This window comes from Microcaecilia unicolor, chromosome 8 (assembly GCF_901765095.1).
Source record: "Microcaecilia unicolor chromosome 8, aMicUni1.1, whole genome shotgun sequence".
In the NCBI taxonomy this organism is placed as follows: Eukaryota; Metazoa; Chordata; class Amphibia; order Gymnophiona; family Siphonopidae; genus Microcaecilia; species Microcaecilia unicolor.
In genome coordinates this window covers 156,173,903-156,186,853 of record NC_044038.1, presented here as the reverse complement: position 1 = coordinate 156,186,853, position 12,951 = coordinate 156,173,903, and the positions used below count along the sequence as shown (strand labels likewise).

Genomic DNA, 12,951 nt, shown 5'->3' with positions numbered 1-12,951 from the left:
ATGAATTGGGCTAACAGAACCATTTGATCCCATGCCCAGAGAGGGGGCAAGAGGGGCCCTTCCTACTTGTTCTCTGAAGATGGTGGAATGAAATCCTCTGTTCTAATCGGATCTTTCACTTTGGACAGATTTTGATACGCAGTGTATAAACAGTCTCCTGAAATTCAGACAGCGGCAAACAGTGGGGTTAGCTGACACTGCCGACGCTGACCCCAGCTATTCAATGCCTGGTCATTCCCGGTGACCGGCCTTAACTATCTGGGTGTTTTGGGGCTGGCTTTAACTTAACTGGCTATATGAATATTCAGCACTGGGCTGGTTCAGGGGCCCTTTTACTAAGGTGCATAGGCTCCTACACGCATCCAACGTGCATCAATTTGGAACTACTGCCCGGCTACAATGAGCCCCGGGCAGTAATTCCATTTTTTACGTGCATCTGATACACGCATCCAAAAAAAAATAAATTTTCCCGTGTGGCACTAACCAGGCGGTAATCGGCAGTGTACACATGCTAACGATTACCACCTGGTTAACGCATGAGACCTTACTGCTAAGTCAATGGGTGGCAGTAAGGTCTCAGGCCCAAAATGGATAAACACCAATTTTTATTTTGCCACATATCCATTTTCAGCCCCTCCCCAAAAAAGGTCTTTTTTGCAGGCGCACTGAAAAATGGACCTGCATGCGTCCAATATATGCACCTACAACAGCACAGGTCATTTCTCAGCACACCTTAGTAAAAGGACCCCTAAGTTAATAGCGGGCAAAGATAGGCCTGCTATTTAGGAAGTCAGATTTGCCCGCGAACTTAGCCAGCAGAAATAACCAGCTATCTCACACTGAATATTAGCACTTAGCCAGATAAGCACTATTTAACCAGCCAGAAGCCATTCCTGGACCAGTTAAATAGCACTAAATATCAGGTCCAGTGCACAAGTGAACATGAATGCTGTTTTTATGTGACTGTTATAACAGCTGCATTTTATGGAGTATGCATAAAAATTTATGCACAAAAATTTGTACATCAAAGAAGCATTTTAGTGTACTAAAAATAATTTAGCGTACATTTAAGTGGCAATTCCATAAATGGGCACCTGATACCTCATGGCTGGGGTGTAGCTATGGGGGGGCCACGGGGGCCTGGGCCCCCACAAATTTCATATGGGCCCCTGGTTTGGCTGGCGGGGGTCCTCAACCCCCGCCAGCCAAAGCCTTCTTCAGCGTGGTCTCCGGCGCAGCCTCATTCGCTGCCTGCCCCCTGCTTTTTTTTCTTCTTGCTCCTCCTGTGCACAGGGGGCAGGCAGGGGGCAGGCAGTGAATGAGGCTGCGCCGGAGACCACGCTGAAGAAGGCTTCGGCTGGTGGGGGTTGGGGATGCCCACTAGCAAAGGTATTTGTTTGTTAGGGGGTGAGGCAAGGCAAGGTGGGGGGGACGAGGCGAGGCGGTGGGAGGGCGAGGAGGCGAGGCGTAGCGGTAGGGGGGGCAGCAGGGCGGCAACCTCGGGCTCTGGCCCCCTCCCACCGTAAGGTCTGGCTACGCTCCTGCCTCATGAAGAGTGTCTATCCTATAGTGGCATCTGGGTGCCCAGATTCTGTTACAGAATTCCACTATACCAGTACCCAGCATTGATGTGACTTATGTTTAGACGCCCGCAGTTATATCACCCTTAGAGTTGGAATAACTGAGTGCAAAGGAGCCTATAACTTATAGTATTCTATAAGTTGGGTGCGTAACTGAGAGACACGCCCATGTCCACTGTTCCTTCTAAGCTGAGCTGGAGTCCTCCACCCAGAGTCCTTCCAGTGGGCGGTGCGGTTTCACGATCACATTTTTCAACAGTAAAGGATAGGCAAGCTCTCCAGGACTCCAAGGAACCTGCCTGTCCCTAGTGACTGAAAGCACAACATTGAAGCACTGCCCCTACTGGTAACAATGTAGTTGGAGGACTCCAACTCAGCTTAGAGGGAAAAGTGTCCATGTCCCACTCATGCTCCACCCACATGTTTACTCTCTTGCACTCTATAGCACTTATGTGTGCCCTTATAGAACAGCGCTTAGGGCATAATACACATGCAAAGGGGTGCCTAAGCTCAGGCTGCCTAGTTATAGAATTGCCTTTCATGCCTTAGGGGTCCTTTTACCAAGCTGCAGTAAAAAGGGCCCTGTGGTAGTAGCAGCGGACATTTGTGCCGCATGCCAGGGCCCTTCTTACTGCATTGGGTAAAAAGCCAGAAAAAACGCATGGCCGTAACGTAAACTTGCATGTACTGCGTTTGCATATGGGTGAAAGCACTTACTGCCACCCATTGAAGTGGCGGTAAGGGCTCCCGCTCTACCCCAGCGGTAACCCCTGCGGTATTTTTTTTAAAAATCTAGCAGTGCTGGAAATGGCATGCACTGGAGCTGGAACTACCGCTGGTGACTGCATTGGGCCAGCGGTAGTTCTGAGTTGCCGCACAGCAGCCCTTTAATAAAACGGCCCCTTAGTGTTTAATAACTGAATAAAAACGTGAATTCTCAATGGTACTGCTCAGGTGTGGAATGAAAAATCCATAACTAAAGATAATTAATTTTAAAAAAATCAAAATGCTGCCTATTTCCAGCTTATTCTTTTTCATTTCCTCTTGGCAGGAGGCCTCCGCTGGGAAGTTTGTTATATGCACAGCCTGCGCCTTTACTTTTCAGTAAAATCTACAAGTATTTGGAATCCCTTCAGTTAATTAAAATTGATAACTTAGAATCCAGTACTGTAATACAATGGAAAGAATGCAATTATTCAAAGAAATTTAAATCACTACTAAGGGCCATTTTACTAAAGTGTTAAGACCTGAGCTTAACGTGCTGTAAAGAGGCATTTTACTGTGCACAAAGCCCAGATCTGATGTGGCGCTTAGAAGGGAAATTGCCCTATATTTTCCTATTCAGGCCATTAATGCACTGTTAACACAGAGGTATTTAGTATCTCCTGTTTAGGAGTCAGTAAGTGCATCTGTGTTAACAGCGCATTAATTGGCCAACTTGCAGTAACTCTAGCACGTTAACTGCAGGGAGTACTTCACGCTCATTCTCTATCCATGTTTCACCCAGTAACACCTCCTAAAAAAGCTTTATTAATATGTAAGGGGCAGTGGCGATCCTAGGTCGGCTGCCACCCGGAGTGGATCGCCGCTGCGCACCTCCCCACCCCCCGGGTGCAGCAGCATCCATCCTGCCAGGGTGCAGCATGACACCCCCCCCCCCCCGGCGCATCAACCCCCCCCCTCCAGTGCATCAACACCCCCCCCCCCCCGGTTGCCTTCTTGGCTGCTAGGAGCAGCTGCGCGCCTGTTGGCTCCGCTGGCTCCCTGCTCCTTCTGCCCCGGAACAGGAAGTAACCTGTTCCGGGGCAGAGAGCAGGGAACCAGCGGAGCCGACAGGCATGCGGCACCCCCTAGCAGCATGCACCTGGGGTGGACCAACCCCTGCCCCCCCCTTGGTATGCCACTGGTAAGGGGTCTTTTTACCAAGCTGTTGGAAAAAGAGCCCTGCGCTAGCAATGGGGGCTGTTTTTCCCTTGCGCCAGGGCTCTTTTCACCACAGTGGGTAAAAAGCCCTCAGATACGGTAAGAGAACTCTTATCGTGTGGCCATGTGGCGGGGAGCCCTTATTGCCACCCACTGAGGTGGAGTCCCGTGGTAACCGGGTAGCGTGTGGCAATGGCCGATTACCGCCGGGTTACCGCATTGGGCTTACCGATGCTCTGTAAAAGGGCTCCTAAATTACTACAGGTTAGCGTGTTCTTGCATTAGTTGTTATATCATGTTAAACGATGTGTTAACAGTTAACACAGCTTAGTAAAAGAGTCCCTAAATTTTGAAAATAATTATCATCTATGTTTCAACAAAATAAAATCTAAAACATAAAGGGGTCCTTTTACTAAGGTGCGCTGAAAAATGGCCTACGATATTTTTCAGCACACCTACAAAAAATGCCTTCTTTTATTTTTGCCGAAAATGGACGTGCGGCAATATGAAAATTGTCGCACGTTCATTTTGGGTCTGAGACCTTACCGCAAGCCATTGACCTAGTGGTAAGGTCTCACACAGTAACCGGGTGGTAATGCAAAAGCCACTTGACGCGTGTAGCTGCCGCACGCCAGAAAATAAAAATTATTCTTCGGGCACGCATAGCGGACATGCACAAAAATTGAAATTACCAAAAGGTCCATGTGGTAACCGGGTGGTAACTCCAATTTTGCGGCGTTGGGCACGCATAGGCGCCTACGTGGCTTAGTAAAAGGACCCCTAAGACTTTTCATGGCTGCTAGTCATCTGCAAGAACTCAGCCCCTGAGTGCATAAAACACAGTTCACTGCTCTTATCACTTACAAATTTACTCCCAAGCGGCCTAGCATTTAAAATAAGATGCAATAGTCTCCTAGGTTTACTTAATTTATTTTATCTGAGTTGTTTTTTGTTTTATCTTTGCAGGAAATGGGGAAGAGTTTTTTAGTATTGGCCCCCTTTCTGGTGTTATTACACTTGCCAAAAAACTGGACCACATTAAGCAGGAATATTTCACTCTTACTGTGAGCGCAACAAACCAGGCATTCCCTCAACTCAGTGACTCCACTACTGCCCACATTAAAGTTAAACTTTCAGAAAATGAATCTCCCAAATTCTCAGCTGAGGAATACCTTGCAGAGATCAATGAATCAAGTTGTGTTGGCTCATTTGTTATCCTGGTTTCAGCCACAAGCTCATCAGCTCTCAGTTATGAAATCAGAGAAGGAAACCAAGATGGATCATTTGCTATCAACTCTTTTTCTGGTCTGATTTCTACCCAGAAGAACTTAGATTTTGAGAAGGTCTCATCTTACCAGCTAAAAGTTCGTGCTACCAACATGTTGGGGGTGTTGACAGATGTAACAGTGTTTATTTATGTTATTGATGAGAATGACAATGCACCAACATTTGTTAAGCCTGCCTATGTTGGACACATCAGTGAGTCTTCTCGAAAAAAAGGCCTGGTTGTGGATGAAAACCATGCACCACTGGTCATACAAGCTACAGATGCAGATAAGGATTCTAATGCATTACTGATCTATGAAATTCTGGAACATGAGGTTCTGAAATATTTTAAAATAGACTCCAGCATGGGGACCCTTACTGCCACTGCTGAACTTGATTATGAATTATCCCCAGTCTTCCATTTCAATGTACATGTCCATGATAGTGGGACTCCAAGTTTATTTGCATCCAAACCTGCCAGTGTCACCATTTATGTGAAAGATATTAACGATTCTCCTCCAGTATTCTTACAGAACATTTATGAGGTTACTATTTGGTTACCTTCTCAAAGCATGAAGGTCCTTACAGTGCAAGCAAAAGATACAGATTCGTCTGAGGTGACATATAGCATTGTGGAGGGTAACCTTGAAGGTGCATTTTCCATCCATCCACTCACTGGTCTTATCTCGCTAGTTAATGCTACCCTTCTGAGGACATATCATGAACTTACAGTCAGAGCAACTGACGGTTTATACAAGAGCACCACATTAGTTAAAATAAATGTCCTGGAAACACAAGAAACAACGTTACGTTTTGGCCAAGCTTTGTACACAGCAAGGGTGACAGAGAATATGACAGATATTAAGACTTTAGTTGTTCTTGGAGTTTTAGGGTATCAGCTTAATGAGCCACTGTTCTATTCCATTCTGAATGATGAGGAAATGTTCAGCATAATCTCATCTTCTGGAGTACTTCAGACAACGGGTGTAGAATTTGACCGTGAAAAAAAAGATTTATATGAAATTGCTGTTCAAGTGAAGGACAATAGGAACCCACTAAGAGTAGCTCAAAGTAAAGTCAAAATATATGTGGAAGATGTCAATGACAATCCACCAGAGTTTGACAATTTGCCATATTACGCATCAGTCCAGGAAGATGCAGAACCAGGTAACTTCATTTTTCAAGTGTCTGCCACTGACAGGGACATTGGAAATAATGCTGCCATAACTTTCTCATTTGCAGAAGACTACACATATTTCTGGATTGACTCCCATCTAGGAGTCATCTCAATGAAAAAAACATTCGATTATGAGACTTTAAACAAATATATTCTGAAAGTTATTGCTCAAGATGGTGGCCATCCTCCACTGAGCAGTGAAGAGCAAGTATTAATCACTTTGAGAAATAAATCTAGTCCTATATTCCAAAGTCTGTACTACACAGTTAAGGTGCCAGAAAATATTCCTGTCTATACATCCATTCTTCACATTCAGGCTCGTAGTCCCCAAGGATTACGTGTGATTTACAACCTTGTTGAAAAAGAATCACTGAAAATGTTCAACATTAACTTTAAGACTGGTGTACTTAACGTTGTTGACCAGTTAGACTATGAATCCAAGACAAAACATACATTTACTGTTAGAGCTACAGACACAGCATTGGGATCTTTTTCAGATGCTGTAGTTGAAGTGAAAGTTGAAGATATTAATGATAATTCTCCAGTGTTTTCCCAGTTAGTTTATACGGCAGTCGTCTTTGAGGGTTTGCCAACTCACACCCCTGTGGTTCAAGTCTTTGCTACTGATGAAGATTCTGGACGTAATAAAATGATTTCATACAGCATCTTAGATAATGGTTCAGAAAGTAGTCTGAAATTTTTTCATATTGACTCAAGTACTGGGGAAATATCAACTGCACAGGAACTGGATTATGAACACAGGGAACAGTTCCACATTAAACTAAGAGCTGTCGATAATGGAATACCTCCTTTGGCCACTGAAGCACTGGTAATTGTTAATGTTTCAGACATTAATGACAATCCCCCTGAGTTCAAGCAATCCCAGTATGAAACCAGTGTAAATGAACTGGCTACCTGTGGGTATGTTGTAATCAAAGTACAGGCTGTAGATTCAGATAGTGCAGGCATTACCAAGCTGAAATACTTGATACTATCGGGTAATAACTACAGGCATTTTAACATCAACACAATATCTGGAATTATCTCAATATCAAAATTATGCAAGAATAATTTATATCCTTCGTACAAGCTCAGACTCTCTGTTTCAGATGGTGTTTATAGGACAGATGTGCCTGTTTACATAAATACCTCATACGCCAATAAATATAGCCCAAGTTTTCAACAACACATGTTTGAAGTAGAATTAGCTGAAAATGCTGAACTGGGGACCAAAGTGATAGATGTTTTGGCTTTTGATCCAGATGATGGTCCATATGGTATGATTAATTACACAATAATAAACAAGTTAGCTTATAAAACATTTTCCATAAATGATGCAGGTCATATTGCTACCTTGAAGAAGCTAGATCGAGAAAATTCAACAGAAAAGGTCATTGAAATTAAAGTCATGGCAAGGGACGGGGGTGGCAAAGTAGCTTTCTGCACTGTGAAGATTATCCTAACTGATGAGAATGATAATCTACCACAGTTTACCTCATCTGAATATACATTATCTGTTCAGTCTAATATCAGTAAAGGGTCTCCAATCATTCAACTACTGGCCTATGATGCTGATGAAGGAGTAAATGCAGATGTGATCTATTCAATTGACAGCAACCCAGACCAGCTTATTGAAATCAGCCCTTCTACAGGGATAGTCAAAGTGAAGGGAAGCCTAGCTGGATTGGAAAATAAAGTATTTACCTTTAAAGTCAAAGCACAGGATAGTGGACCTCCCTTTTGGAATTCCTCAATCCCTGTGCATTTTCAGGTAGTGCCAACAGAAGTGTCACTGCCGAAATTTTCAGAGCCCTTGTATACGTTTTCTGTATCTGAAGACCTCCCAGCAGGGTCTGAAGTAGGACTGGTTAAAGCTGTTGCAGAGAAATCTGTTATATACAGTTTGGTAGAAGGAACTACAGCTGAGAGTAATAAAGATGGAATTTTCACACTGGATAAGCAAACAGGAGTTCTGAAGGTTGCGAAAACTGTAGATCATGAGAGAACTAAATGGTACCAAATCGATGCATTAGCTAAATGCTCTCACTTTGAGACTGAACTAGCTTCTTTAGGTTCAGTGAGCATCCAAGTGAAAGATGTCAATGACAACCGGCCTGTTTTTGAGGCAAATCCTTATAAGGCTTTCCTTGTGGAGAACATGCCTGCAGGAACTACAGTTATTCAGGTTACTGCAAATGACCAAGATACGGGGAGTGATGGACAAGTGACTTACAGCCTAGAAACCAAACCTGCTCTTCACGGGCTCTTTGCCATCGATAAAGAGAGTGGCTGGATCACAACATTGAAAGAACTTGACTGTGAGACTGTAGAAACCTACAGATTTAATGTGATGGCTACAGACCATGGCAGAAAGGTCCAGCTGACCTCTCAAACACTGGTTGAAGTGACCATTATCGATGAAAACGATAACCCTCCACAATTCACCTCAGACCTTTACAAAGGTTCAGTTGTGGAGAACAGCCACCCAGGAGAATTCATTGTCACGCTCAAGACTACAGATGCTGACTTGTCAGAGCAAAACTGGAGAGCTACATGTTCCATCACCGGTAAGATTTTTAAATATTTTCTCTCATATCAAATATAAGCAAAAATGGTTTGTTGATGCATTAGTTTTTAGAAATGGGTAGTCGGAAAACTATTGTCTTTTCTTTCCTGGGTTTTTTAATAATCTGGAACAACTGTCATCAAGAGTGCTGCTTTTCTGATACTGTGTGCATGAGTATACTATCGTGCATGCATGCACTACTGGGAAGAAGTGCACACTCTTTAAAAGCACTCCTTCTTTGCACATAGTGCACTCTTTTTGCACATAAGGGTAAATTCTATATAGTCGCTAAAAGGTGCCAAAAAATGGGCGTTAAGCTAGTATTCTATAACGGCAAAGTTGTGCACCAAGGGGCCCTTTTACTAAGCTGCAGTAAAAGGGGGCCTGCACTAGCGTCAGTGCATGTTTTAGGTGTGTGCTAAGGCCCCCTTTTACCACAGCGGGTAAAAGTCTGTCTTTTTTGAGGCAAAGAAATGGCCATACGGCAAGTGAAGCACTTACTGAGCGGCCATTTCGAAGGGAAGCCCTCACCACCAATGAGATGGTGGTAAGGGGTTCCATGCTAACCCGGCAGTACCAGGCAGCATTCGGCGTTGCCCAGTTACAGTTGGTTAAGTTCCAGTGTCATAAAAATAGATCATATTTTTGTAGCGCCGGATGTGGCAAGTGCAAGGGGCAAGAACTACTGCCGGGCTCCTTCGGTAGCCCAGTGGAAGATCAGGATTGGCACACGGTAAGCCCGTGTTGGGCTTACCGCTGCTTAGAAAAAAGGGCCCCTAAATCTGTTATAGAATACTAGCATAAGTCCACATTTTGGCGCCTGACTCTAGGCATGAATACTTACACCATGTCAATACTGGCAATTATGTACCTGACAGGATTCTATAACTTAGGAGGATCAGTGGCGATCCTTAGTCGGCTGCCACCCAGGGCGGATTGCCGCTGCACCCCCCCCTCCCCACCGAGTGCAACAGCATCCATCCCCTCCAGCGCATCGACACCCCCCCCCCCCCCCCCGGGTACATTCTTACCTGGTGGGAGCAGCCACACGGCTGCTATCTGCACCCCTCCAGCGGCGTGCACCCGGGGCGGACCGCCCCCACCGCCCCACCGCCCCACCCTTGGTACGCCACTGAGGAGGAATACTATAAATGACGCTCAAACATTGGTACCTGGTGTAAATGCCAGGTTCAACTCATATAGCAAACACCATAATGAATTCTCTATACACAATTGCTTAATCTACTCTGTCACTTATGAACTTTAATGCAATACCACTTTGTATTCCTCATTCCGGAAATGGCGATCGCCATCACGGAATAATGTAAGCCACAATGAGCCTGCAAATAGGTGGGAAAATGTGGGATACGAATGCAACAAATAAATAAATAAATAAATATAGAGGAAAAGAAAACTCCCTATCAAGCCCAAACAGTTAACAAAAATAAAGAGAGAAACAAACTCAGACTGTGTGTGCAAGAACAACCTCAAAACATCACAATTCTCCAAATAATATGGGACACTCTCAATAAGAGGAAAATAACATCAGAATAATTCTTGATATGGTCTTAGGACCTCTTAGCGCACAGCTATTTCAAGTCTGAGACCTTGATCAAAGGTTCAAATCATTTGTCATTCCTCCATACGTACATAAGTATTGCCAGATGATACTAAAAAAAAAAAAATCAAAAAATTCAGCCAAAAGTGCAAAGAAATTTAAAGGTGATAAAAAGTACTTATCTTAACAAACAGTCCCGTAAGAGTGAGCAGTAAACTTGCATTGGACTTACCGCTGAAAATGCCCCAAAGAAGCAATTTAACCAGTCAGTGCCCATTTCTGGCCTGTTAAATCATTTTGAATATCAACCAGTAAGTTTATAGAATAGGGAAGTAAGTCACTTATGTGCTTAATTACAAATTAGTGCCAATTAGTGCTTGTTGATGGTAATTATTTGTACTTCTCAACAATTTAGTGCTAATTAGCTAATTTAGTTATGCATGTAAACGACCCCTGTGCACCCAAATGAGCACCCAATTTTTAGCACACTTTATAGAATTAGGGAGGTAATCATCATCTGAGAATCATAGTGAAAAATATTCAATAGAAGGGAATTAAGTAGCTCAATATAAAAAAAACAATAAACAATATTTAAATCCATAAAATAAAAGGGTGGAAAGGTAAGGGTAAGTCCCACATGCCCAAAGAGTTCAATGATCAAGAAAAACACTACTCACTGATCTTAACTTTGTAATGTTATAGGCAGTAGGGGCCAGTACAAAAAAAAAAAAAGAAAAAAAAAACCAACAAGCTTACCAAGTGAAATCTAATTGAAGCTCAGTATATCTGGAAACAATGAGTTAATTAGCTTGTGAAGAGAACAGAAGTTGCCTAGGTTGATATGGAATCAGCATAGAATTCATTACAAGACCTACTTAATAGTTAGGGCAAGCTAATACCATTAATTTAAATCTAGTTCTGCCCATGATGGGAAGGCAGTGTTGCTCCTTCAAAATGGGAGTAACATGGAGGAGTAATACCTTCACTCCTGTAGCAGGCCGCTCTCCTGGCTTGGTCTTATCCAGAAGAAGGTCAAAAGTTAGGGGCATTCATCATATTTCCTCACATCCACCATCTTTCCTGACAGTGTTTTCTATTTGATTGTAGAGGGAGATCCTTTAGGGCAGTTCAGTATTAATCAGATTGGAGAAGAGTGGATAATTTCTTCCCAGAAGTCACTGGACAGGGAGGAAATAGAGACGTATCACCTTAAAGTAATGGCGTCAGATGGAAAATTTCAGACAGCTGCTGATGTTGAGATTGTTGTCCTTGATGTCAATGATAACAGCCCACAGTGCCAACAGGTAAGCGGTCTACTTTGACAAGGCAGTGAAAGGAAAGATGATGTTATAATGGAATTTGTTCTATGTTTAAACTATTTTCATCTTTGATTCAAAGTGTGGGGGGGGGGGGGGGGTTTAAAGTTCCTAAAGCTTGGATGGTGGTCCTTTAGAAAGATGCCTTAATTCATTTAAGATTCTACTTTCCTTAGCTCAATAATCCTTAGCATATACCAGAACACTTTAAGGGGATTCTTCACAGTTAAAAGTTTTAACTAGGGTCCTTTGAAAATTACGCTTTTCCTTCTCTAGGGAAAAGAGGCAATGCTGAGGGTAGGGCTGGAGCAGGGCCAGTAAAAGTAATCATGAGGATTCTGTGTTGAAATCCCTGTGCCTACTTGTTCTGTGAGTAGCCCGCATACCTTGCAACTAGAAAGAATGCAGGATAAGGGATGTTACAGCACTAGCCAACCATTTGATTTTGAAAGGGAAGTTCTTTGAGGAATTTCTTTTTAAACACTGACTTGTAGGCCCGTGTATAAAGCAGTCATGGGACAGCAAGCATTCCACCAAGCCAAAAATTACCCTCTAAAATGTTGAAAGGTAAATTTTTGATAAGACAATATAGCTATGTATTTTGCAGCCTACACAAACCAATCTGATCATCAACCACAAACATCAGCATGAAAATGTGAATGTACCTTACATCCTCTCAAATGAGAACATAAAGGATGTGCATTATCAATTTACACAGATTTTGGACAATATAATATATACACATAGGGGACCTTTTACTAAGGCATGTAGGCACCTATGCGTATCCAACACTCACCAAATTGGAACTACCACTCAGCTACTGTGTGCCCTGGGAGGCAATTCCATTTTTGACACGCACCCAAAACGCGGTGGAAAATATTTTTTATTTTCTACCATGTGGCGCTTACCCGGTAGTAATCAGCAATTTATGCGCACTGGCCGCTTACCGCCCGGTTAGCACATGAGACCTTACCGCTAAGTCAATGGGTGGCGGTAAGGTCTCAGGCCGAAAATGGATGCATGCTGGTTTTAATTTTGCTGCATGTCCATTTTTGGCCACAAAAAAAGCGTCTTTTTTCCAGGCACACTGAAAAATTGACCTGTGTGCATCCAAAACATTCACCTACACCAGCGTAGGCCACTTTTAGGCGCTCCTTAGTAAAAGGGCCCCATAGTTTTCTCCCTGATCCATTCTTATCCCTGGTGTACTCTCTTTTCAAACAGATAAAAGTATAGATGTTATGAAAGTATGCTTACATTTTTACATGACTGAACATCCATTTTGGAAAATTCAGTCATTCTACTCAGCCCATCATTTTCTAATTGCCCATATTCGGTGAAAAGTATATGTATGATTTTCACTCTATGAACTGTGCATGATTCTAGCCACTATCCCCCAAATTCTCTAAAAAGTGCAAAAAATTGCACTTGCAAATTTGGGCACGTACCCAATTTGCACACGCAGATCCCGTTCTGAAATACTTGAGAAATGGATGTCCATATGTGATGTTCAGACTTGGACATCTATATTCTGAGTTGGACAACCTTTCTAAAATGCTGATTCA

The 12,951-nt window shown here is 43.1% G+C and overlaps 1 protein-coding gene across 1 annotated transcript in view; it reads left to right on the top strand.

Moving 5' to 3' along the window:
- FAT2 (FAT atypical cadherin 2) overlaps window positions 1-12,951 on the top strand; it is a 181,009-nt gene that overhangs the window by 113,932 nt on the left and 54,126 nt on the right. The window contains exons 10-11 of the mRNA XM_030211178.1: window positions 4,470-8,513; window positions 11,178-11,374. Coding sequence (XP_030067038.1) covers window positions 4,470-8,513; window positions 11,178-11,374 — 4,241 coding nt within the window. The remainder of the gene's footprint in view (window positions 1-4,469; window positions 8,514-11,177; window positions 11,375-12,951) is intronic.